Source organism: Heterodontus francisci, chromosome 18 (genome assembly GCF_036365525.1).
Source record: "Heterodontus francisci isolate sHetFra1 chromosome 18, sHetFra1.hap1, whole genome shotgun sequence".
Lineage (NCBI taxonomy): Eukaryota > Metazoa > Chordata > Chondrichthyes > Heterodontiformes > Heterodontidae > Heterodontus > Heterodontus francisci.
Window position 1 is genome coordinate 62,541,044 of NC_090388.1, and position 27,759 is coordinate 62,568,802.

General features: G+C 40.8%; 1 protein-coding gene across 2 annotated transcripts in view; it reads left to right on the forward strand.

Moving 5' to 3' along the window:
* The window catches only part of efcab6 (EF-hand calcium binding domain 6), a 142,005-nt gene extending 115,614 nt beyond the window's left edge, over nt 1–26,391 (forward strand). For both annotated transcript variants that reach the window (XM_068051273.1, XM_068051275.1), the window contains exons 24-32: nt 1,818–1,973; nt 4,498–4,687; nt 8,500–8,691; nt 16,236–16,460; nt 17,566–17,718; nt 18,232–18,400; nt 22,619–22,803; nt 25,248–25,397; nt 25,988–26,391. In XM_068051273.1, the coding sequence (XP_067907374.1) occupies nt 1,818–1,973; nt 4,498–4,687; nt 8,500–8,691; nt 16,236–16,460; nt 17,566–17,718; nt 18,232–18,400; nt 22,619–22,803; nt 25,248–25,397; nt 25,988–26,107 (1,540 nt within the window). In that variant the 3' untranslated portion in view covers nt 26,108–26,391. The remainder of the gene's footprint in view (nt 1–1,817; nt 1,974–4,497; nt 4,688–8,499; nt 8,692–16,235; nt 16,461–17,565; nt 17,719–18,231; nt 18,401–22,618; nt 22,804–25,247; nt 25,398–25,987) is intronic.
* Nucleotides 26,392–27,759: the final 1,368 nt, after the last annotated feature.

Genomic DNA, 27,759 nt, shown 5'->3' on the forward strand with positions numbered 1-27,759 from the left:
TCAGTTCACTTAGTTGTATGATGTCTATCATTGCTACTTTGAAAACTCCAAACTCCAAGTAAGGGATTATGTGGTAATTCTGCAGTGCCAGAAAGGAGCTGCGCTTGATAGGGGAGCATGGGTAGAGAATTGGAGTTACAGTGTTGCAGCCCTGTTTCCCTTTGTGTTCTCTTTGAGCACAGCTCCTGGCTGGTATTGCACTATTCTCCCAAATGTTAACATGCGTGATACTGCACGATAGAGTGGTTTTCCTATGATACCTTACATGGAGTGCTCCTGATTGCTCTCTTGCCATCTGATATGACAGCCACTAGCTGTGTTTCAGCGAGATTGAAATATAAATTTCTTTGGGGGGGTGGGGGTGGGGGGCGTGGGGGATTAGGTACAGAGGCAATAGTGTAAACAGGAGGATCCACCCAGGTCTAACTCACGAGTGAACAGACCAGGAAGAGGTTCTCTGCCTCACTATTATGAAAGAATAGGAATAAGAAGAGGGACCAAAATTAATTGGACAAAAAAGGAAAATGGAATAACTTTTATAACTCCAGTATTTCCAAGCATCAGAATTGCAGTGAAGATTGCATTTGTGCCAGTGATCCACCTTCTATTTGGACAAATCATTAAAACAAAAAGAAAAATACTACAGAGACTGTAAATCTGAAATAAAAACAGAAAATGATGGAAACAGCAGGTTAGATAGCATTTGTGGAGAGAGGGAGATAGAATAAATGGACAGAATTTTCCCACGGGTTTCGGGCACCCAATGCCAGGGCCATATGGAGTCCCGAGCTCTCACTTGCCGGCAGTGAGACTGGCACAGCCACTTCTGCGTCGCTGTCTTTAGGAGGGATTTAGATGCTGCTGGCCCCGGCTCTAGAGCCTCGGCAGCCCCACCGGGTGGGGTGGGCGCTACTGAGGCAGGTAGGAGACCTTGAGGGCACCACAACATGAAGGTGCCCTCAGAGAAGTAAAATTAAATTAATAAATCAGAGTTGTGGGGGGAGGCAATAGGCCACAGGGATCTGAGGGGAAACCCCTCCTGTTGGATCCTTGGTGCTGCAGGGGAGAGAGTGTCTTTGTGAACTTGGTAGGATTAAGTTTGGAGTGGATATAGTGTCTGTTCACAGCCCAGAGGGGTTTGAGTGCCTCTATGAACTGGGATGTGGTTGAAGGAGGAGAGTGATTGTTGAGTTAACTGATGCGGAAGTAATTTTTTGCTTAGTCAGCTGAAAACTCAAATGTGACTTCATTTCTTTTAGATTAAATACCAATGTAAAGTATTTAAAATTAATTGGAATGTATGACTTTAACACAATTCAAAGTCTTCTAAGAGACCATACCCCAAATCCCTTTTAGAAATAAAATGGGGTTGCATTTCAGATGTAAACTTGTTACCTATAATCCTCACTGAACTGATGCAATAGTCAATAAGATAACTGTTCAAGTCACCTATTTGCTAGCAGGCATTTTTCTAAAAAGGAAAATTAATGAAAACCTTTTTCCTAGTAATGAATTATCTGTTGCTCCCAGAAGAACAAAGTTTTAAAAATAAAATAGAAGTAATTCATTTCTAAATGGTGGTAAAAAGAGAAACTATTCTTTTTTCAAATTAAATTGCACTGTGATCTAGGAGTGAATGGAAGCATTGCTGTACAGTAAGAGAAATATTTTTGAATTATTACTGTCAGCAATGATTACTGATGAAAGTAGTCCAAGTTATTAACTACACTTGTATTGCTAATGACTGAACAAGGCAATAGTATGGAACCTGATTATTATGTATTAATCAGTGTTTTTTTTTCTGATTGACTCATAAGAACTAAATTCAGGAATCACCACAAAGGCTTTAATGAGGCCTTTAATAAACTCGATAAAAGTAACGATGGCTGCGTGACACTAAATGATTTCCAGAGAGTGCTAAAGGATCATAACTACCACCTGGGTGAAGAACAGCTCAAACAGCTCTTGGTCAGGTATGAACAGACATTATAGATGAATATCAGGCAACAAGTAAGAATGCAGTGCACCTTTTCCACAGGGCTGTTGTGTTATCAAATACCTATTTGTGCATTTAATTAACTCATTTGGAAAACCGGTCTTGTACAAATGGCTCTTTATTGGGGAACCTAGAATGAAGTTGAAACCAGTTTCCTATAGATAGTTTTATTGTTTATTATCTACTAGAATGGAAGGATCTTAATCAGCTGGTGCATTAATCATCATCTTGGTACAGTAATGTCACACAGTCTTTGCATATTCAGGCAGATTAGTGCAATGTTGTATGTGTAACAAACTAAGATGCTTTCTGTTATTCTATGCTATCCATGTATATCTAGGCTTAATTTTGCAGCAATATGTGCCAGCCACACACAAATGTGCCCATGTGGTTAAGGATAGGGGTCAGAAAATGACTTGGTGCTTATTTTGGATTGAAATTGTGTGCCAATTCTTTTCCTTTGTAGCTCGTATTAATATTGCAGAAGACTCATCTTAGCATCTGTCAGTCTCACCAAGTACAGAGAAATCATGTAAATAAGGGAATCTTCCAGTCTGTGAATTAACCATGCTTTGTCCCAGATATGAAAGATATAAAACAAGTATATTTTCAAACTCACTTCTTGGCATTTGAGAGCAAATTTCTTAGATGTGTTTACTTAGTTTCTGAGTGACTATTTTGGACTTTTTGGGTTACTTTTGTTGTATTTAAGTTGTTACATTGTTATTTTCTTCCAATTTAGGTCTTATATTTGGCATTTTTTTACTTGCTTAATGTTATTCTACACTTCAAGGGAGTTTTATTGTCACTTTAAGCACTGTACAGTGGTAGGATGGGCATTCCCCTTGCCCTCAGGGAGCTAGTAAACTTGGATGAATTCCATAGGAATATGCAGGAGCAGATATTCCTACTTCTGAGGTGGTCTGTCCTGGCCCAATCTCATCCAAGGTTCCCCAAGTGCAGGTGGAAATCCAACCAGGAGTTTGCTAAAATTATTTTAAGGAACTTGACCCTGGGGAATCAGTTAGGATCAAGGCATAGGCGCGGGCTGACAGAAATCCTGCCCTAGCAAGGTTGTGACAGCATCCTGCCTGGCAGGAAAATCAGCCCCTGCATGCTATAGGTTGGGACATGGCACAAAGTTGTATTGGAAAGCAGGAAGCTTCAAGAAGACTGATATTATTCAGTGATATGCCAATACAGTGTGTTAAAGTGTTAATACCTTAATTACCCAATCATCTCTACTCACCGTTTAAAAAGCTCCACTGATTTCAAGGATATTGAAGAGTGTTTGAATGCCATTCAGTTTGCACTATTAACTATTCACCTGAGCAGCTGAATGCCTCAGTTGTATACTGTCACTGTTTGTATCAGGAGGATGGTGAAATAGTGGCTGAGTGACAGGATTACATGTATTTACTGGCCATTACTCAGGCTGCAAGATTTCATTGTCTTTTTCTCCATCACCTGTTAAAGTACTTGGATGTGAATAGCAAATAGCATTTAATATTGAGAAACACATTGGCCTGGAAATTGCAGTCAGCAGCGAAGCAAAGGTACTCACTGCTGACATTGAAGAAAGCTGCCCACAAAGATCTAGCGATCTCTGTGGCGGGCATTTCCCATTTACCCATGGCAGTTTAAATCTGGCAGCAAATCTGTGGGGTATCTTGGCATGCAGCAGCAGTGATGTCACCAAGCATGTAGGCAACCAATCAAATTGAAGTATTCACAAACAGCAAACCAGGAAGTTAAAAGCACATAAAATCCTTTACTGTTAATTGTTCAGATAACAAAATAAATGTGTAATTGTATTAAAATGAAGCTAAAATAAAGTTAAACAGACTTTTAAAAAAAAAATTATATTTTCAAAAACGTGGAATTTTTAATCATTGTGGAGTAATCTGACATTCCACAAATATAAAATTCGGTTTTCAGGGCCAGTGAAGGTGTTTAGCAGTAATTATGAAGTTAGTATGCTGTTCGAAAAACCCAGTTCTCATCAATTCATGATTGTAAGGGACATAACAGTCTTGAGGAAGCTGTAGAGAGCGCACCCTATGGAGGAGTGTGGACTCACCGATGGCAACTTCTGGATTTCTGCATCATTCTGCGCATGTCCGAACTCCAGAAGTTGCTGTCAGTTTAGGTGGAGTAATAACAATGAACACTGACAGTTTTGCCATCATTACTGTAGCACAGCCAATGGATATTGATGCAAACATATTGAATATGATTAGCCAAATATTAAGTAATGTGCATCAGGATAAAATATTAATATTCAGTGCCAAATGTTGGAAGAGTTCGCACATTGTCTTGTAGCAGTTGCCATAGCAAATAGGCAGTTGGAAGCTCATGTGGATTCATAAAGTACAAACCTAAGGTTTTGATCACTGGATTTACCAAAAGACAGAAGCAATTTTTCTAATCTGTATTTCTCAAACCCTGTTGTGCTGAAGTGGAATTGACTTTATATTTGCTTGTGTTTCTCCCCACTCCAGTTTGGAAATCCCAATGCACAATTGCAAATTTTCTTATTCCAATTTCTTGAGAACCATTGAGAACAAGTCATCAAAGCATGGCCCTAAACTTACATTTATTCCACCTGAAAGCTTTCAAATACCATCTCCAGAGAAAATGCTCTCTAAACTAAAGGGAATTGTCACCAGATCCTCTGCTTCATTGTTTAAGGTGAGTCATTTTTGAATTTTGCATGGAGAACTTCTCTGCTCACCATTCTGTGTAGCTGTATTGTAAATAAGGTGTGGCTCAGATTGGCCCAACATTGCACATTAACATCAATCACCAAGCAAAAATGATTGCTGAACCAAACTGGTATTCCCTCACAGAAGCTGTCCTTATGGTCTCTCTGAAATTTAAAATTCTTGTTAATTGCACAAATACACATTAAACAGGAGTTAACTTTTTCTAATCATTTTTGTTTTAATAATTCACAGGAATACACAGCTTTACTTTGTCCTTTATAGAAGCTGAGTTGTATTGAGGTTCACTAAAAAAAATTGCCAATCATAAAGCATCTCCATTGGTATAAATAATGGCCCAATCTAGTTAAGCAATGTGCAATTTTTAGACAAGATGGAGCTAGAGTATAGAAGGTGCATACCCTGATCTTCAAAGCAGAAGTCTATGTATGATTATTCTATTATGGATTTCCATGACCCCACCGACACATGTCAAGATTGCCACTTTCTTGGGGTTGCTGGCTACATCTATTATGTAATTAAAACAATGGGATGGATTTTAACTGCCATGATTCCAACAGGAACCCACTGGCTTCATTAATTTCCTGCCTGCCCTTGGCAAATGAGGTCACAGTGATTTTAACCACCAGGTGCCATTAACCTGCCACTGGCTAACTTCTCAAGCTTAACAGATAACAAATAAGTGGGTTGGAAGCAGTTGTTGAACTGTGGAAATTAGAGCAGTTCTTGGCTGCGATTATGGGGGGGTGGGGCTGGTTTTGGACAGGGGAAGCCTAAACTTCCTTTGTGAGGCCCGGAGGAGTACTCCTGCTCTTCCAGGCCCTACAAAGGAAAGTTAGAACTTGCTTTGAATGGCCTCTTCTGCTTCTGATCCTTTTCCGACTAGAGTTTACTTGGAGGGAAAGCCACAAAGGCTTCCCCACTGAGGTAGCTGTTAATTGGAGAGTAATTATATCAATCTGCCAGTTGAATTATTTGTAACCTTTCCTCAGGCTGCTTGTTTCTGACACTGGAATTTTTAAGGAATGCTGATGCATGGCTCGCTAATGCTTACCTGTTCCTGGATCCATGATTGCTGCCACTGCTCCGTTCTGAATCCCTGCAAATTAGTTTTTTCACATTCCATTCTTGGGCCATTTACCACCCCCCATTGATTCTGTACTGGGTACACTAGCCTAATTGTTATGGTAGGGACTAGCAATCCAGAGATTTTGAGGTAGAAATTCACCTTGGATGGTGGTGCAAAACAGACGGTATCAGATTAGCCGCCTGCTATATGCAGCACCTGAAATTCAATTCCACTGCCCAAGATGAATTTCTACCCCTGTAAGTTCAATTGTCACCATGGAAAGTTGTACAATTTAACTTAATGAATTTGGTAATTTGTGGGCTGATGCCAGAAAAAATGAACAGAAAAGCCCCTTGGTTGTCATAAAGACTCAACAATTCATTAATGTTGTACTGGCCTGTTATACATGTGACTACCTGGTTGACTCAATGCCGTTAGGGCCACCAGCAGTGGGCATTACATACTGCCTTACCATTGTTGCCCACGTCCCAAGAAGAAATGAAAATGCACCCCTGCCCTTCGATGGACTTTTTAAAGCCTGTCAATGTGTGAACAATGATGATCCAAATGCTATTCCCAGGCTTTTGGTTCATGTCATTGTTCCACACCAAAATTGTGATCAACTTACTAACAAAGATATTAGGGTTACAGAGAGATTGGCAGGGAAAGAAACAGAGATTGGGGGGTACAGAGAGAGAGAGAGAGAGAATTGTAGAACAGAGTCAGAGATTCTGGCCAGTAAAATAGTGATTGTGAGTGTGTTTGTGATAAAAAAAAAACGGACAAAAAGGCTCAGGAAACACACAAAACAGGCTAAGAAAATACCACAATCAAGAGACATAGACAGAAAAGTTAGGTGACATATAAACATTGATAAAATATTGATAGACACACTTCAGACATAACAACACTCAGACAAAAATTAGGTCATAAGCAAAACAAGAGGAGAGACAACAGGGGATGTTCACACATCAAAAAAATGCTTTCTCAGACATCTTCATACAGAATCAGGTAGCTCACAATACAAACATTAGATCAACAAAGAACTCACAGTGCACACAGCCCACAGGAGATACACCATCTTACCCTCTACGCCCTGATACAGTTACAGTTCTGATGAAAGGTCACAGATCTGAAACGTTAACTCTGTTTCTCTCTCCACAGTTGCTGCCAGAACTGCTGTGTATTCCAGCACTTTCTGTTTTTATTTCAGATTTCCAGCATCCACTGTATTTTGCTTTATTGCAATTACATTCTGTCCTCTAATCCTATTTCATGTTAAGACTACACTTGGGTCTTGACTCGCTGTGTGCAAAATCATAGTAGATTGACTAATTTTCTACAAAAGTGAAATGTAAAATAGGTTGCCTTGATTGTTGTTTCTCAAGGCTTCTCACATTAATTTCTGTATTTTCTCTTCACCGTTTATCTCAGCATCTGATAAGCTGCATAGCGAAGCTGGACACAGCAAAAGATTTATCCTGATGCCCAATTTTGAGTTTAAGATAAATGAAAGTGATAAATACACCCCAAAGATATAAATCATTATTTTTGCAGCTTCCACAAACTGTGATCCATAGGGCAACTATCTACTCTTATCAGGACACTCTGCCATATAAAAGAACTTAACAAGGAGCCAAGTGAAGTCTGCACCATTACAAGAATTCTGTTGAAAATTCAGTAAATAAAGCAGATTCTCCAACAGCTTTTTAAAAAATTCTCTATAATCTTGCAACCATACAGCCTCTCACTCCAACATGAACCACTATTGCACAACCTGTTACCAGTGCTTAAAACAGTTCTGCTTCATAACTAGCAACTTATGATGTGCATGAGATAAGCCATGGGTCTTTTGTATTATTATTTCTCAACTATTTCTTCCCTTTTCTTCCTCCTCTGTCAGAAACAACTAACTTTTCACCCACTACCTTCCCAGATACCCAGTCTGTTGGAAATTTGGTTGAGTGGGAAATTATGGGCATGCAGTCATACCTGTCCTTACCAGTCTATGTGCAGAATGTTCACACACTAATTTATCTTTCTATTGTCTTAAGAACCCACAATTCTCAGCAGCTTGAAGGACCGAACTATAGAAGCTTAAAGTGCCAAAGCAGGCCATTCTGCCCATTATATCTGTGCCTGCTATTTGTTAAAGAAGTTAAAACTAATTTAGCTGCCCTGCTGCATCCCCATACCTGTATATTAGTCTGCTACAAAATAGAACCAAGCCTGCTGCTAAGACTATGGAAGACATTTTTCTTGTCCATTCCTATATTACTCTGCTTCTATTGAGAGTATTGGCATGGGGTATTGCTGTGCAGGCACCAGCAGGCCTCTCAAATCTTGTGCCAGTGATGATCCTTTATGCATGATTTCTAACAAGTGGTTAAACAAGTGGAAGGTGGGCCTGGTTCATAGTCTAAAACAATATTAATTTTGCCTGAGGTCCACATGTGCACTTGCACCAGGAGTTCTTGATAGTGAATGAGAGCCATGTTTTTTGCCTTCCCTAGTCAAGGGCACTGAGATTATCTTACCATATCAACTAACTCCGCAGATAGTGTACAAAATCTGAAACCTTTTTGATTGGTTTGACTTAGTGCCTTGCTGAGTTGTGCATCAAGCCATCAAAGGGACTTGGAAGATGTTTGAGTTGTAATGAGTATGGATATGCAACATTGTTCCTTGATTTTTTAATTTTGTTTCCTCAGGCCTTCAAATCATTTGATAAATATGGAAATGGGAAGATCAATTCATTAGCATTCCGCCAGGTGCTTCATAATGTATGCTTCAGACTGACAGACAGGGAGTTCAATTACCTCCTCAGCAAATTAAAATTAGACTCAGACTACATGGTAGACTGGCTCGACTTCCTACAGAGCTACAATATTTACAATTACAAGGTTGGAGTAGTTCACATATTAATGCTTATTTTCAACTGTTCAGTCCTTTACCTCTTTGAACATCTTTCTCCCCAACCAGCACATATAACCTCCTTTATGTTGCATAACCACACATCATTTTTGGGAAATATTTAATGATCAACTTCATAAAGCTCTCAAAGAAAAAAACAGAACTATAGAGCATTTCATAATTACAATCCCGTAACATCTTTAATTTTAGTATTGAAATGTTAACTCAATCATTCACGGGTTTTAGAAACAGATTTGCAATGTAAATTAAACTTCAAGTGCATTTATGCTTCTATTGTACATTACTATTATGAAGGTTTCTACTGTCTAACCCTGTAACAAGGACATATTTCCTATACAATTAACTTTGGTTTCTGAGAACAAAAGAAGACCTTTAAGATTCATAGTAGGTTATGAATCAGCAGACCCAGGTTAAAATCATAGTTCAACAACTATGGGCAGCACAGTGGCGCAGTGGTTAGCACCGCAGCCTCACAGCTCCAGTGACCCGGGTTCAGTTCTGGGTACTGCCTGTGTGGAGTTTGCAAGTTCTCCCTGTGTCTGCGTGGGTTTCCTCCGGGTGCTCCGGTTTCCTCCCACAGCCAAAAAGACTTGCTGGTTGATAGGTAAATTGGCCATTATAAATTGCCCCTAGTATAGGTAGGTGGTAGGGGAATATAGGGACAGGTGAGGATGTGGTAGGAATATGGGATTAGTGTAGGATTAGTATAAATGGGTGGTTAATGGTCGGCACAGACTCGGTGGGTCGAAGGGCCTGTTTCAGTGCTGTATCTCTAAATCTAAAAACTCTTGCTTAGCAAGTGGCGATTAACTTGACAGCTTTACATTCCAGCTACTTGGGAGAGCTCTCTTGGGGAACCTTCAATTGTTGCTTGCCAGTGGTGTCAGAGGTTAACAGGTGCCGCTGAGGGTATTTGGGTCAGGTCTCCTATCTCCAGGTCTGATCTCTTAGGTCGCATGTACCATTTCCACATTGCTGGCATATATGAGTATTGGAGAAGTAACCAACCACTTTGTTAAGGCACAAGCTAACTTTCCATGTGCAAGATTATAAATACAATCTCTGCTGCTGAATCCGCTTCCTGTATTTGACAGCGAGGGAAGAATTGTGTTATATTACACAACCACTTTACATACAATTGTATGGTTGAATTTTGGCATACATAAAAGACAGTTTCAGATGAAACCTCTATATGGGAGAAATTTCATCGGCAGAAGTGGTGTGTGAAGTTTTATTACTGATTTCTCATACAGACTTTTGTGATTGACAAAAAAAACGGTGACATTCTGGTATAAATATACACATTTGGCTTAGGCACTGGCAAGGTTGCTCGAAGGAGGATGATGGTGAGTTGTGACTGTTGCTGTTCATTAAAGATCAGGAGTGCTGAGAGTCCATATTGGTAAGAGATGGAGGTATTGAAGGACTGAACCCCATGGTGAAGCGGATATGATTAAGGCTGGAAAACCTGAAGTCAAAGTGGCAGATTACATCAGAGGAGTTCTTATGTAGTTTTGCCATCAGCCGACATTCAGTAGTAGTACTCTCACCACTCCCTACGCTTTGGAACTCCCTCCCCAAGGCTCTCTACCTCTCCCTCCATTCTTTAAAATGCACCTTAAAACCTAGCTCTTTGCCCAAGCTTTTGATCACCTGTCTAATATTCCTTTATGTGGCTCAGTGCCAGATTTTGTTTGATAATGCTCCTGTGACCATCCTTGGGACGTTTTACTACATTAAAGGTCTTATATAAATGCAAGTTTTTGTTGTTGTTGAATCAGAAGATTGTGAGGGTTCAAGTCCCACTCCAGAGACTAGATTGCATAATGATGCGACGATGCTCCAGTGTCAGTCCTGGGGGAGTGCTGTACTGTCGGAGTTGCAGTCTTTCAGATGAGGTATTAAGCCGAGTTCCCAGCTGCCCCCTCAGATGGGCGTGAAAAGATCCCAAGGGGACATTTGAAGAAGAGCAGCGGAGTTTTCACAGTGTCCTGGCCTACATTTATCCCTCTGCCTACAACTTTTCTTTGAAAAAATGAGATCTGTTCATTTATTTAATTGCTGTTTGTGCGACCTTGCTGTGTGTGAATTGGCTGCCACATTTCCTACATTACAACAGTGGCTACACTCCAAATGTATATCATCGACTGTAAAGCATTTTACGATGTCATGAAGTAGTGAAACAAGCTATAAAAATGTAAGTCTTTCTTGAGACTAGACAAGGGAAGAGAGAATGGAGCCTAATGACAGGAGATGTGCTCAATGAAATGGGAAGCAAATCGAAACAGTGGTTTGCTATTAAAATGATTAGCTTCTCTATGCAATAGTAGTTAGTATTTCTTTATTCTTGTCCTTCATCTATTGTATCCACCACACCTCGTTGTTTTGGTTAATTCTAAAAATAGTTTTTCTCTCTTACCTTTGTCCTCTATTCTGACAAAGGGGGCTTAATTTTTAGGCCGTCACATCCATTGAGCAGTGGCTAGGCATGAGAGGGACCAGGGGCACGGAGAATGGGATCCCCCCTCCAGGCGATCCCAATGTGGATGCTGGCCCCTCCGCCTGTGAGTGAAGCCCCAGCAGCCTTGATATCTGAGGAGGGTACTGTGATGATGCAGGATTCTCCCAGCCAGCTGGGGCCCTCCGGGCCTCGTGCGCGCAGAGGACGACTGCCGATGTCATCCACAGCCAAAGGGCAATCTGAGCAGGAGCCTTCCTCCAGTCAGGCTGCTAGCACAGAGGTTACACCAAGAAGGGGCACATGCAAGCGTCTAAAGACAACACACTGACACAAATGGGAATGCACGGGTGTATATACGTCATTCACTAAATGTTCCATACCAACATGTGTGTCCTTTTCTCTGTGCGAATGATGTGTGCCAGCATATAGCGCCAATGTCACATCCCTTGGCACTTCAGGAGAGCCAACGTATGCAATAACATCATTGCCATGCCGCCATTACTCATTACCATGGATGCAGTGACATGGACATTGGCTCAGTCAGCTGCTGCATCTAATGGTTTACACATAGATGTTGTAGATGTGGACTGGGGCACAGCAGGTGAGCAAGGGTGATGTGTGGCTTGCGGAGCTAGAGTCATAGAGAGATACAGCACTGAAACAGGCCCTTCGGCCCACCGAGTCTGTGCCGACCATCAACTACCCATTTGTACTAATCCTACATTAATCCCACATTCCCTACCACATCCCCACCTTCCCTCAATTCTCCTACCACCTATCTACACTAGGGGCAATTTACAATGGCCAATTTACCTATCATGTCTTTGGCTGTGGGAGGAAACCGGAGCACCCAGCAGAAACCCACGCAATCACAGGGAGAACTTACAAATTCCTCACAGGCAGTACCCGGAACCAAACCCGGGTCGCTGGAGCTGTGAGGCTGCGGTGCTAACCATTGCGCCACTGTGCTATCCATTGCCGGGTAGATGCCAGTGTTCTAGCTATACTAGAACAGCTTGGCTAGGGGTGCAGCAAGTTCTGGAGCAGAGGTCTTTAGTACTATTGTCAGGACCCATAGCCTTTGCAGTATCTAGTGCCTTCAGTCGTTTCTTGATATCACGCGGAGTGAATCGAATTGGCTGAAGTCTGGCATCTGTAGTGCTGGGGACCTCAGGAGGAGGCCGAGATGTATCAACAACTCGGCACTTCTGGCTGAAGATTGTTGCAAATGCTTCCGCCTTATCTTTCGCACTGATGTGCTGGCCTCCCCCATCATTGAGGATCGGGATATTTGTGGAGCCACCTCCTCCAGTTAGTTGTTTAATTGTCCACCACCTTTCATGACTGGATGTGGCAGGACTGCAGAGCTTAGATCTGATCCGTTGGTTATGGGATCGCTTAGCTCTGTCTATTGCATGCTGCTTATGCAGTTTGGCATGCAGATAGTCCTGTGTTGTAGCTTCGCCAGGTTGACACCTCATTTTGAGGTATGCCTAGTACTGCTCCTGGCATGTCCTCCTGCGCTCTTCATTGAACCAGGGTTGGTCTCCTGGCTTGATGATAATGGTAGAGTGGGGGATATGCTTGGCCATGAGGTTACAGATTGTGGTTGAGTACGATTCTGCTGCTGCTGATGGCCCACAGCGCCTCATGGATGCCCAGTTTGCATTGCCAGATCTGTTCGAAATCTATCCCATTTAGCATGGTGACAGTGCCGCACAACACAATGGACGGTATCCTCAATGTGAAGGCGGGACTTCGTCTCCACATGGACTGTGCGGTGGTCACACCTACCAATACAGTCATGGACAGAAGCATCTGCGGTAGGCAGATTGGTGAGGACAAGGTCAAGTATGTTTTTCCCTCGTGTTGGTTCTCTCACCACCTGCCGCAGACCCAGTCTAGCAGCTATGTCCTTTAGTACTCGGCCAGCTCGGCCAGTAGTGGTGCTACTGAGCCACTCTTGGTGATGGACATTGAAGTCCCCCACCCAGAGTACATTTTGTGCCCTTGCCACCCTCAGTGCTTCCTCCAAGTGGTGTTCAACATGGAGGAGTACTGACTCATCAACTGAGGGAGGGCGGTAGGTGGTAATCAGTAGCTGGTTACCTTGCCCATGTTTGACCTGATTCCATGAGACTTCATGGGGTCCGGGGTCATTGTTGAGGACTCCCAGGGCAACTCCATCCGAGCCATTTCAGTGAACAGCGGTGGCAGCTGGGACTGGCACAGGACCCGGGTGTCATAGCAGCTGCCTGAAAAGCAGTCACACATTCGTTGCAAGCATCTATGGTGTTCACATACCAGCTTCACCTAGATTGGGAGGGCTCCTTTAATGGTGACGTCTGCAGGTGGTAGCCTGGCAGTAGGTCTGATGGCCACATGAGTATAGTCTTTGAACATTACAACCTTTGGTTCTGTGGCAATGGTGCCAGAACCAATGGCCTTTTGGGCCTGGCTGTGAGAGTCCGTCCTGAAGCGGACATACTCACTGGCCCTCCGGTGCAGGGCGTTGGTAACCTCCCTGATGCATGCTGTGCACTGTTGACTGTGTGGCCCCACAAAAGTCTCTGGTGGGTCCCTAAATGGCTGCAGAGGCATCAGGCTTGGGGACTGCTATCACTTTGAGGAACAAAGCATGGGATGTCCACTGGAGCCCATGGGCTGCAGGTCATCCTTGAGCAGGGCAAAAAGATGTGTTATCACTCTCTCTATATGCGCAGTCTCCTCTGACTCTGGTGCTCTGACATCTGCTAGTATGTCATATGAGGCCTGTAGATGCACGCCAACCATAATGGCAAACTCCCCTTGGGGTCTGCTGCTCACGACTGGGGGCCTCTACGTGGATCACACCTGCCTGTTGGTATTGCCTCTGATGCATACGGATCCTCACGTGTAGAGGATCACACAATGTAGGATGAGCCATACCTATTTCCATGTGATAAATAAGGTTGAACCCTGCCTGTATTCGAAGGTTCCTAACAGGGCAGGGATTGGTGATGACTGGTACATCAGCTGCTTTCCTGGATCAACTATGTGGCATGCCATAGCATTGCCCATCTTGGCCAACACTCAGAGTGGCACAGCATGACCACATCAAGATCCTACCAGCTGAATCGACTGCCCCCACCATCCATATAACCTTAATGCTCCAGCCCTTTCTGGAACCCTCCCCAAGCACAGGGTGCCTAGTGTGCCATTGCCCCCTCACAAACACAGAGTGTACACTGTTGACGGTGGGATGGTAGATGGTACCTCCCTTCATGCCAGCACAGCTTTCCCTCCTCCCTTCCAGAATGCAGAGTTAGACCCGTGCATAACCCTCCTGTCTTCCAGAATTCAGATTTAGACCCCTGCGTATCCCCCCCTCCCTTCCCTAATGCAGAGTGAGACCCCTGAATAACACAACTTGCCTTCATTGGCGACAACTTCTGCCTCCGAGGACCCACCAGCTTTTCAGATCGTGAACAGGGACGGCGCGTGACGGCCATCCGTTCAACAAAAAATCCGTAAGTGTCGATGGAGAGGAGGCAGGCTGCATTATCAGCAAAGGTAAGTAATCATTAAAATATGTTAATTGTGGTGCCGTCGCCGTGTGGCCGCACTGAGTCCCACCGCCGCTGGTAATTTGCGGCAGGCCCTTCTCGACGTCACGGGTCGAGGCGGGCCTCTCCCCGCAGTATTTTACCGGCCCCCACGCCGCAACCTGTGCATCGAGGGGCTGGTAAAATTCAGCCCAGTAGGAGCGCTTCTGACCCCCATTTGAGCTGCAAGGTGGGTCCTGAAGCCCGCACGGAAATTCCTGCCCTGGATTTCAAACTAAAAATTAATCTGCTTTTTCTCTTTTCAGATACTAGTGGCTCTTTCTTCTTTCAATCTTTCTTCTATATTTCATATTTCTAGTATTCATAATTTTTCATTTTTATTTGCCGCACCCCCCTGCAAATTAATTCCTATGTTACCCACTTCATCACTGCCTAATTTCATGGTGATCACATGGTACAATGCATATTTCAGATAAACAATCTAAGAATGTTCTGATTCCAGCACAACACATTCCAAAACGCATCATGTTTTGTGTTTTTCTAAAATGACTTTCTAACTGATTTCATTATTTGGCCTGTTTGATTGTTGTCTGATAGTCTTCATGATGTCTGAAAATATAATAGCATTACTGTACATTTCTTTGTGGTTTAATGGAATATGGTATTTATTAAAATAATTGAAAAGTTTCAAAGGATTCATATGTTTTATTAAACAAAAGAAAAATAAGAAAGGTGTTCAGCTCCCCTACCAAGATAAAATAATGGTGAGTACAGTTTTTGTATAGGAGTGACTATTGACATTATAGCATTCCTACATCTACAATGATAGCACAATGACTATTGACATGCAGCTGTCCTGCAACATACACTTGACTCAAGTGAGGACATTCGTATTGAGACTGGTTAGAATTAGGGATTGTTAACACTGAGCACTATGAGAGATCTTAACTGAGCACTATGAGAGATCTTAGCCAGCACCTATACTGTAATCTCTGCATTATCTGTAGAAAACTCCTATTGACAAGTACCATTGCAATAACTAAATTAATCCTTTTTATATCGACAGAAAAATAATCATATTGCTGCTTTAGGAGTCGATATTGAGGACAAGTATCCAACTGAACAGGCATATTTAATTGTGCATTTTTCAATAGAATGGGGACCAGCTACTGCCATTTTATACAAATGTAGATATTGCTGCTGATGTGCCATTTTTGGGTTAGCTGGATTAGAGAATTTCTGGGACAATTTATTTTTTCTGGTTTACCCGCAATATTGCTGTTTTCACTCTGGACTTTGTCTTTCATAGTGGGTTAGTCAATGAAAATGGAGCAGCATCATTCTCTAAATCAGCAGTGAAGTACCTCATGTGAAATTGCCACTAATTGAACCAAGCTAGCATGTATCGAACTGCATGTGTGAAAATGCATACTTTTTATTTAGTTGTGCTGTCTATAGTAGATCATGTAATTTATAGGTATTAACTAAAAGTGATTTTGCATTGCAGGCTGCACAGATACCAGAAGGACAAGATCTAACCACCAGACCTAAATCGTCTCAGCAGTTAACAATGAATGATATTATGTCCCGTATCCGGGAGGCTGTCAATACATGCCTCGACACCATTGCTCAAGAGTTTGAAGACATTGATTATGCAAATATAAAAGTTATTTCTAAGAAGGACTTTAAGGAAATATTTTTCAAACATTTCATGAGCCTCACAGATGAGCAGGTACACTCTTTAGCAACAGGAATTATATATAAATGCAGTACTATCCACCCCTTTTACTTTGAAACCTTTACTTTCTTGGGAAGAAATGGGTTAGCTAGTAATATGAATTAAGCATTTTTCATAAAACAGTAAAGGAGGATTTTCTTGCATGGTTTCAATTCATTTAACATAATTTGTTGAATTAAACAGCTTTGAATGAAGTGGATTAGTCTGTACAATTTTCTTGGGTATTTTTTCTTTTGATTTCTGTATATCTATTTAAGAAAGAGCTTCCACGATGGCCCTCTAACACCAGCAGCAGATCAGTTGTTCCCAGGCAAAGAGTAATAAATTCAATAATTTAAAAAATTCAGATGGCCTTTTAAAGCATTTGCTTTGAATGAGTGAGCATGAATGTGGAAATAAAGGACAACCAGACAAGGTAAAAACCGCAAGGCGGACCAGTCCTACCCTGTAGAAATGACCATACTCCACTCCTTTGACAGTTCAGTGAGTTTGATGCTGAACACGTTTAATTTCCAGACTGAGCTGGCTGATCTCTGCTATGATAGTGGTCTCAAACCGTTGTGCTAGTTAGGGGGAATAACATCAACTATGCAATGATCCCGGATAGGAAGTGCGCATGTATGAACATTGGGTGAGGATAGAATCTGTTGTCTTCCATATTTTAAAAGCCAACCAACACTCATCCTTAGTGAAGAATGGACAAAGGCAAAGTATCAACAGGCAACTGTTACCTTAAGAAGTGTAAGCCAGTATCAGTCATCACTTTAAGGGGAGGAAGAAAAATGTGTAGCATTCATGGTGTGAAGATTATTTATTTTTTGCAGAAGTGTGCAAATCAGCAGCATAGATGTAAACTGAAGTTTGAGTATGGGTCTGGTTTGCTATTTGTAATGATAAAATATTAACAGGTAGAAATACAATATCTTCACAGAAACTCACATATCTGAATATCTGACGTCAAGAGTCTAGTGTTGTTTTGGCTAGTTTATAATTTTCTTTGATTTCACACTTGCACATCTCCAGGTATTTTGCATTTGATTGAAAAAAAAAAGGTTTGATGTAACTTGAGTGTTTTATTTAAATTTCCACTTTCTTTCAGTTTGAAAACCTATGGAACCATTTGCCAGTCAATGATTTTGGGAATCTGGACTACCACAAATTTTTAAAGCAGTTCGCTGGACAGCAGTTGCTGGAAACGCAATCAAAGGGCAGTCGATCAATATCGCAGACAAAATCATTAACACCTAGAACTGTGAGTAGGCCTCCTTCTGAGGTTAGGTGTCCCAAAATTGCATTTTCAATCCACAGTAATGGCAAGGTACTGTCAAAAGCACATTATTTATCATTCTGTTCAAAGCATTCGACCAGAAAGTATTGCAATGTTGCAGTGCATGATGTTAATTGGACTTATTACCTCACCATTCACATTGCATTAATTTTTCATTTATGACCACTACATAATTGTGAACAAAACTGAAAGGTACAGACATTATAAATGAATACACCAGTCCTACAGTTTTAATGTCTGGCATTAATTTTCATTTATCTAGCTTGATAGGTGACTTGTTTTCATCTATTACTGCAATAATTTGAACAAGCCTGTGAACCATCTTTTACATAAGATGTGTGTTTTCCAACCATGTTGTGGTCTAAAATCTTTTGGCACAACCTTTTATTTTCCAAATTTCTGATTTTTAAAAAGATTATCACCATGCAATGATGGGGTCTCCTTTCATCTCATTGATACTTCTTTTGTGTTTTGCAGTCAGTGGAGTTGTCACAACGACCAGCCTCTGTGACACCATCAATGAACTGTGAAGCAATTGAGCAGAAGCTGAAGAAAGATGTTTCCAAATTCTGGAAGGAAATAGAGAAGGAATGCAAAGAAAAGGACACTGAGAAACATGGTGAAATTGATCCCAAAGATTTTAAGGGTTTGCCATCCTTTTATTTTTTTTTAAAATAGGCCATTATTAATCATAATAATACCTCATTCATAATATCCACTTTAAATGAAATGGTCCTCTCCTGTGTGGGCATTAGTTTGGTGAAATCAGACTTTACCCATTTACATTGCAAACACAGAACAGATATAAATTGAGTCCTTGTTTGGAACAGTTGAAAACAGACTAGTTGATCAGGTACCCCACCTTAACCATTTCTGTTATTGACTGAAATGGTGGGACTGAGGAACCAACTTGTACCAATGAAGAGGGATGCAGTAGATATTTTGGAGTTTTGACTTTGCCATTTGAGAAATACAGAACAATATTCCTTAATGCTGTAAGCTGTGTTATGTCCAAAGTGGGAGGAGTGCACTGTCTTTACTAGTTCCACGTCACAAGTCACAACACATATTTAAATGTTTACCCAATTACTGATACGGTCAATCATATACTCTTTATCTCCGAATAAAATACACAACCAGGTTTCTTCAATAAACAACAAAACTATCAGTTTATTACTAAACAAGACTTATCCAGTAATGAAGCAAAGCATCAACACACAGATTAAAATATGAAAATTCCCTTTTTAAATAACCCCCCCTACATACGCACGCACATACACACACACATACACAGGTTAACTGAAAAATAGAGATTTTCTCTGCAGAGCTGTTTTACCAAAAAAAAAAGGAATACTTTGGCCAAATACTTGTTAATTCTTGAAAAAAAGCGAAGATACGGAAGGATGTCAGTTGTCCCTTTTGGTCTGGTGTCTGGGTATACAGAGATGGATCACTGGGATCTTTTCCGGAGCCGTTTGTTCTGTAGATGTTGAGAAGTAGTCTGCTAGGCTTTCCAGGAGAAATGTGGCATCAGGGGTTTCAGTTATCCCACTCTGGATTTGCAAGTTTTTCAAAGAGGTAGAGAAAGAGGAACTGACACACTGGATTTCTCCAGGTCTTTTAAGAGGTGCAGGAAAGATGAGCTGGGTGTTTCTCCCTTTGCAGGTTGACCTCCAACTGCTTTTTAACACAGTCTGCACCCCAACCAGAAAATCAAAACAATATCTCAGAAGCAAAATCAACTCCTCCTTCATAAATCTTGACATGTCACTTCTCTGCAAACATCTCGCACACGTCACCAAGGTTTCTGTTGTCTATTGAGCTTAAGGCATGTGAAAGCCAAAGACCACTCAGTGACCCTTGTAAAAAAAAACACATCCATGGAGACATTTCAGTTTCCCCATATAAACCAATGTCCATGATTCTAAAATACGAATCCTCAAAAAAAAAATCGAAAATAGAAGCACCTTAATAACAACTGTTTTACTAAGTTTTTATTGGATAAATTGTGAAATTCTGAAGCTGCTCGTGCCTGAGGTTTAAATTATGGTCGAAGCTCAGTTTCTTGGAACAAGCCGAATTGTCACAATTTTAATCTGCTAATCTTTCATTGTGTTTTCAGGGACAAAGAGTTGATTGAAGTGTAAAGCATTTTCTCAATTTCCTTTCTACATCTGGTCCTTAGTGATCTGTTCCTAAATTTTGCAAATAGACATATACACCATCAATGTTTCACACTAACACACAGCATTTTCTAGGTAGTGGTGCTTAATGTTTGCTGACAAAAATCAGCATAATGTTTAAATTTCCCATACTACCACAAGGTCTCCCCAAAATGTACCTTTTCAATGTTCTCCAGCACGTCCCTTGTTTGTTCCATGATTATGTGGCTCTGCACTAGAAAGAAATAGGTGAGAGGGTTGAACAATGATTTTCCGCAGCTCTATCATCAAAATTACACTGAACAATTCAGAGAACCCTATAGAAATTTGCCCCCATAATTACTAACTCTTGAGTCTTATCATCTCAGCACTGGCTCAATGCTGTGTTCTGACTAGTGTGTTGTTGGTATTGGAGTGATCAATAATGGTACTATGCTATACTTCAGTGTTGTAGTCAGAGGGAAGTAACACCAGATGGGTAGGAAAATCATTACATTTGTTCATAGCTAGATTCTCTTTAAGCTGCACAGCTTTTTAAAGAAATATGTCTTTCTCTGTGGATAGAAAGGTTTTGTATTGTTGTACCCCTTGGTGAAGCAGAAGCATATTCCTATCTACTTTGATGCAATATAACTCGGTTTCATCAGAAACATTTGTTTTAATCTTGATCAACCTATATATCTTTCATTGACCAGAGGATAGAAAATATTAGAGCTATGATCTTTTTTACACATATATGACAACAGTCCATGTTTCACACAAATAGTCAACATTTTGAGTGCAGTGTCTGCATATCCACATTTGTAGGCAAAAACAAACGCTGTCTCCAGTTGTTCCTCTCAGTGGTGCTCTCTATTTCTACCTCTGGTTGCTGCTTCAAGAGATTGAATGCCCACTGGAGGTGTGCAATGTCATTCAATCCCTGGGGTAGCAGCAGGAGAAAGTAGAAGCTGGAAGTGATGCTGATTGGATAACAGAACTGGGAGATGTGTGGGAACAGAGAGTTAAGACAAGCATCAGCATAAACTGCGGAGTGAGCACCAGCTTCTAATGGGCAGGGGGAGTGTAAAGAGTGTAAACATAAACAAGGGGAAGTAGAAGAAGAGTGCCTGCATGAACTCAGGGAGGCGGAGAATGCGTTAGGGTGAAATAGGGCAATGGAGGGGGCAGGGGAGAGCATCTCATGTCACTGTGACAATCAGATTTAGTAACAGATATTATGACTGAAGTGGGAGGAGTGCACTGTTTATTCTAGTTCCACTTCTCCATGGGTCACAACATATATTTACATTTTTTCCCACTTACCGATACGGTCAATCATAGACTCTATTTTTATCCCAGAATACAACACACCAACCAGGTTTCTTTAATAAACAACAAAATTATCTGTTTATTATAACCAAGTCTTAACTAGTAATGAAGTAAAGCATAAACACACAGATTGTAATATTAAAGCTCCCTTCTTACCTTAGCCCCTCACAGACAGACAGACACACACGCACACACATATACATTGGTTAACCGGAAAAATAAACAGGATTTTGGTTTACAGCTCTGCTACAAAAAAAAAAGACAAAAAAAAACACGGGCTGAATGCTTGCTCATTCTTGAATAAAAAAAAGAGAAGATACGGAAAGATGTCTTTTGTTTTGGTTTGGCGTCCCAAATGCATAAAGGTGGCTGTCACTGGGATCTTCCTAGAACAGTTCTTTTCAGGTGGCATTGAGAATTAATTTAGCAGGCTTTTCTTCAAAGACAGGAGATGAGATGAGTTGGCACAGTGGACATCTCATGGTCTTTCAGAGAGGTGCTAGAAAGCTGAGCTGGGTTGTGATCTTCTCTCCTTCCTTGGAACAACTTTTCTCTCCTTGGAAGTTCTCTTCTCTCCTTGGAGGTTCGCTCCCTTTTTATACAGTTCAACCCCAACTCAACAATTCAAAAGCAAAACCAACAACAGGAAGTCAACCTTTTGACCTCCATCAATCTTGACCTGTCACTTCTTTGTAAACAACTTCTTCAGGTGTCCAATGTTTTCTTTTGTTTATTGAGCTGTAAGTCAGGTGGTTTCCCAGAATGGCTTGTTTTCCCCACAAGACCTCTCAGTGACCCTTTCAAAAAACATTTCCAGGGACTGTTTTCAAAGTCAAGTGTCTTTACATGACCCCCTTTGAAACCCCCAAAGTTTAATATGTCTTCAATCTTTCAAAAATGAACCCTCGAGAAATATATTTAACAAAACCGAGGCACTTTTGTAACGGAGAGTATGAACATGTATTTATAATGACTGTAATTTCTGTACAGTTTACATTGTGATGAGATCCTGCCCTTCAGTATGTCTACTTGATCTTGTGTTGTCAAATTTTCTGGGATGTGTCAGCTTTTTTGAAGTGGCTGTTCTACTTTTGTGAGTTTTCCAGATTGGCATATATTTCCTGGTCTATATCAAATTATTTATTTGATTGCTTTTTAGGAATGGTTTCTGTGGTTAGGTTCAAACACATTTTCGAACTTACTTTACTTTGAAGCAATACTATATACTTTTTAATGTAGCCAATACTGCATTCACATAACTTTAATATTAATTCTATTCAACTTATCAACACAGGAAGTTAGCCTGGCAAAAAAGTATGTTTGCACTCGATGTGTATATTTGTGAAATATATAAACTCTTGGATGTTTCTCCTCAAAATTCTAACTTTCAGATATATTGAAGAAGTTTTGCATAATAATTAAACCAGAAGAATTCCAGCAGCTGGCAAAAAAGTATGATATCAAGAATACTGGGCGTTTTGCATACAATGAATTTCTTCAGCGTCTTGTCCTGTCATTGGGGCCATTAGACATGAATCCAATGCAGAGAATGAGGATCCCACATCCAAAGATCCCAGTGCGTACAATGAGCAATAAAACAAATGTTTTAAACAGTAAAGAATTACCTGCTATAGTGCTATTCTGGAGAAAGTCTTGTTTTCACCTGGTTGTTTTGATTAATTATGCTATGAATGCTGGTTAGCTTTTTGAATGTGCTACATTTCCACAAAAGCAATGTTAGTGATTGCCAAAATTTTGGGGCCTCCTTTTTCTCCATATAAATGTGCAAATTAATTTTTCCTAAGGCTGACATTCTCTTACTCCCCTGCACACACCCAAGCATATGGTGGAAGTTTCTGACTGGCTAATAAGAGGTAGATTGTTAGAGTAAACTGTGTGAGCAGATGGCCATGTGAATGATTCCTATCCAAAACTGTAAGAGAAAATAGCTGTCTACAGATCATATCTACCTAAAGTGAGGAATACCCTTGAATGCCAGTTTTTAAAAAAATTTAAAATGTAGATACCTATATGTTAGCAGAGGACACCAGTGAGACCATAAGGAGTTATTTTTGGTTTGAACCAAAAGAGAAAGAAATGCTGTTTTATTTATTTATTTTTAAAATCTTCTTCGGACCCTTAGAATCTGGACCGAGTGGTCAGCTTTCGTGTTGTCTGATTTAGCTAATATCAGTTCACCTCTGATTAAAAGGTTTGAGAGCTTGAATCCCATATTAGGAGTTTGAAATGTAATGCAGTGTTGCATTTGTTAGAAATAATGTTCTACAACAAAATGTTAAACTGATGTCCCATGCTTCTTTCACTGACGGGTCCCAGAGTGTACAGCGCGTAGTCAGTCTGCAATTAAAAATTACATTCAGATCCTTCAGTTTCTATCTGGTCTTCTCTTTAATTAGTTGTGACCATTTTGTAAATTGGCCTGCTTCTTCCCTTGGTGTCAGCTGTAACCAGGTAATCTCTTAGCCTAACTAACCAGTGGATCCCTAATATCTTCTTAGTATATTGGTTGAATGATTTTTTTCACAGGGTGAGTTTGCACAGGAAGTATCCGACTGGAATACCTTTTCCAGCACATTTTTATGCCACATCTACAGCTGACAAAACTGAACCCTATGAAGCTAAATAAAAATGAAGCAGGCAAAAGACTATGACAATTTTTATTTTTAGTCATTCATGGGATGTGGGCGTCGCTGGCTAGGCCAGCATTTATTGCCCATCCCCAATTGCCCTTGAGAAGGTGGTGGTGAGCTGCCTTCTTGAACCGCTGCAGTCCATGTAGGGTAGGTACATCCACAGTGCTGTTAGGAAGGGAGTTCCAGGATTTTGACCCAGCGACAGTGAAGGAACAGCGATATAGTTCCAAGTCAGGATGGTGTGTGACTTGGAAGGGAACTTGCAGATGGTGCTGTTCCCATGCATTTGCTGCCCTTGTTCTTCTAGGTGATAGAGGTCGCGGGTTTGGAAGGTACTGTCTAAGGAGCCTTGGTGCATTGCTACAGTGCATCTTGTAGATGGTACACACTGCTGCCACTGTGTGTCGGTGGTGGAGGGAGTGAATGTTTGAGGATGGGGTGCCAATCAAGGGGGCTGCTTTGTTCTGGATGGTGTTGAACTTCTTGAGTGTTGTTGGAGCTGCAGCCATCCAGGCAAGTGGAGAGTATTCCAACACATGCCTGACTTGTGCCTTGTAGATGGTGGACAGGCTTTGGGGAGTCAGGAGATGAGTTACTTGCCGCAGGATTCCGAGCCTCTGACCTGCTCTTGTAGTCATGGTATTTATATGGCTACTTCAGTTCAGTTTCTGGTCAATGGTAGCCCATAGGATATTGATAGTGGAGGATTCAGCAATAGTAACGCCATTGAATGTCAATTTTGAAAAATGACCAAGGTCATATAAATTATTGATTACAATGTGTAATAAAATTCTATTGATACAAAGAGCAAAAATGTATACAATGTGATGGCGCAGTGATACAGTACCATTTTTCCGTTTTTGGTTCTATTTGTGTTGAGCAGAATCTTTTTGTCCACCAAGTGCATTACAAGTACAGCACTGCAGATTGTAACTGAAAAATGAACCAGACTTGTACCATGTGGCTTCTTGACTGTGAAACAATTACTTTCTGTCCCTCTCTCACAATCTGTGTCTTTTGTCATAATTCTAGCCATTTCACTTCTTTTCCTCTATTTCCTTTTCCATTCTCTCCTTTAGATGTGCACGTGCTGAAGTTGAGTGGGCGAGTGACCAGCTGCCAGGCCCCATGCCTTTCCTTCAGTTTGTAGTAAACTATTTAGCTAGTAGCGCAGATGACACCAGCAGCTTCTGAAGCAAGAGAAGGGTTGTCACTGTTAGGGAACTTTACATTTTTCCTCAGATGTACCTGGCTACTTTGTTGCTCCACCTTCCCTGTGGCAGCTTTTCAATTTTTTTTTCTTTTCTGTTGGACCCAATCTCAGAGTCTTATGTTCATTTGGTTACTGTACACTTCTGTCTTACAGATGACTCCTGGAACAGAACACGAAATTCTTACTAACTTAATGATGCAGATCCAGCCATGCATAACGAAATGTTGGAAGCTAATGCGCCGTACTTTCAAAGCCTATGATGAAACTGGGAGTGGGTACATCACACTTTTTCAATTTAGACAGGTTTGTATTCTGATTACAGAATAAATCTGAATTCTACTGAAGGGAGGATGGAAGTTTTTTCGACAGAATATTCTGCTGTTTTGCTTTGAATTTAGGGCCACTGACTTACCTGAATTTTGGCCAGCAACAAACCTGGCGTGTTTTACCTTTTTACGCCAAGTGTATTTATTGTGGTGTTTGAGTACTGTAAAACCAAATGTATTGTTCTAATGTCATAAACAAGAAACAGAGGGTAGTATGATATAAGAAGGTACAGTAATGTTTTACCTTGGTAGAGTATAGGGCTCTGTAAATCAGGCAACAGTAATTCGCGGTAAAATACGGCCTGTCAGTTTACCATATTCTAGGTAATTACAATGTACACATCATCCCTTCTTGTCACATGACCTGGAGTAATCGTCAGTGGTCATAATGGTGCTAATGGTTAAAAAAAAACTAAAGGGAGTAAAGCTGCCTTAAAGTAGGTAAACACCTTAAAATAGGCAAAGGAATTTCACATGCATTAAGGTGTCTGTTATTAACATTGCCTGATGTAGTATCCACAGATGTGCAGTTGGAGTTCTTAATTGTGTTCTCTCTGCATTGTGTAGGTCCTTAAGCAGTATGGTATCAACCTATCTGAGGAAGAATTTTACTACCTGTCTTCCTATTATGACAAGCATCTACAAGGAATGATCTCATACAATGAATTTCTGCGTGCATTCCTCTGATAACTGTCTACTTCTGTGTTTCTCTACATTTTAAAAATGTTGCATTTGCAGTGATATGGTAACAGCTTTCTGACGATAAAGCCATTTCCTAGACTGTGAACATTATTGCTGATTTTGTCTATCCAGTAGCATGCAGTTTACACTGTACTTTTTTACTTTACAAAGTTTGGAAAACTATTTTAGGAACTCACATTTTTTTGTTTGGACCCTGTGCTATTGACCAAGAAATCATCAAAAGTCTAAGGAAATATTACAAAGGCTGTATTGATTTAGCCAGTCATGTAAATGAGCATGTATTTATTAAAAATAAAACAATCAAACTGACATTTATATATTGCTTAGGTTATTTCTTAGGGAAAATTTACTAGTGCCACAAGTGTAAGTAAATTCCAATGGCTTTACTACAAATGAAATAATTCATAGAGTCACAGAGTTATTTATAGCACAGAAGGAGGCCTGTAAAATTCAGCCCAAAATCTATTGCATTCCCTTCATCAACCTTCTCTGTTATTTCATCAAAAAATACAATTAGATGAGTCAAGCATTATCTGCCTTTCACAAATCCGTGCTGGCTCTCCTTAATTAGCTCAAACCTCTCCAGGTGCCAGTTGATTTTTTCCCCTAATATTGTTTCTAAAGGTTATCCACCACTGATAAACTGACTGGCCTATAACTACCTTGATTGTCCTTACATCCTATCTTGAATAAGAATGTTACATTTGCCACTCTCCAATCCTCTGGTACCTTCCCCATATCTAGGGAAGACTGGAAGATTATGGTAAGCCCTTCCACTATCTCCACCCCCACATTCTTCATCAACCCTGAACGCAAGCCATCTGGACCAGGCAACTTATCCACTCTAAGGATATCCACCCTTTCCAATACATCCTGCCTCTCAATTTTTACCCCATCCATTACCTCCACCAGTATTTTGTCAGCATCCCTTTCCTTAGTAACCACCGAAACAAAGTACTCATTAAGTATTCTAGCCTTGCCTTGTTCTTCTAAGCATATATAACCCTCATTGTCTCAAATAGGCCCCCACCCCACCTCTTACTGCACACATACTATTTCCATACCGATAGAGATTTTTGGGTTCCCTTTTATGTTGACTGCTATTCTATTCTCATATTCTCTCTTTACCAGTCTTATTTTCCTTTTTTTTACCCTTCTCAACTAATTGTATTTGACCTGGTTCTCACTTGAAGAATTCACCTGACATGCATCTTTATACCCTTTTTTTGTTGTTGTTTCATCATATACTCTATCTCCCTTGTCATCCAATGAGCCCTGTCTTTGGTTCCCCTACCTTTCACCCCTGTTGGAATGTACCTAGACTGTACCTGAAGCATTTCCTCCTTAAAGATCAGCCATTGATCTGTTGCAGATTTTCCTGACTATCTTCAGTTCCATTTTGCCCTGGCTGGATTCCCTCTCATCCCACTGAAATTAGCCCTCTTCCAATTTAGACGTTCTTCTTTAGATTATTTCTTGTCCTTCTCCATTACTAGTCTAAACCTTATGATATGATGATCACTCTTAGCTAAATACTCCCCCAGCAGCAGATCTAGCAATGCCTCCTTCCTAGTTGGTCCGAGAACATACCGGTCAAGGAAGTTCTCCTGAACACACATTTCAGAAATTTCTCCTCC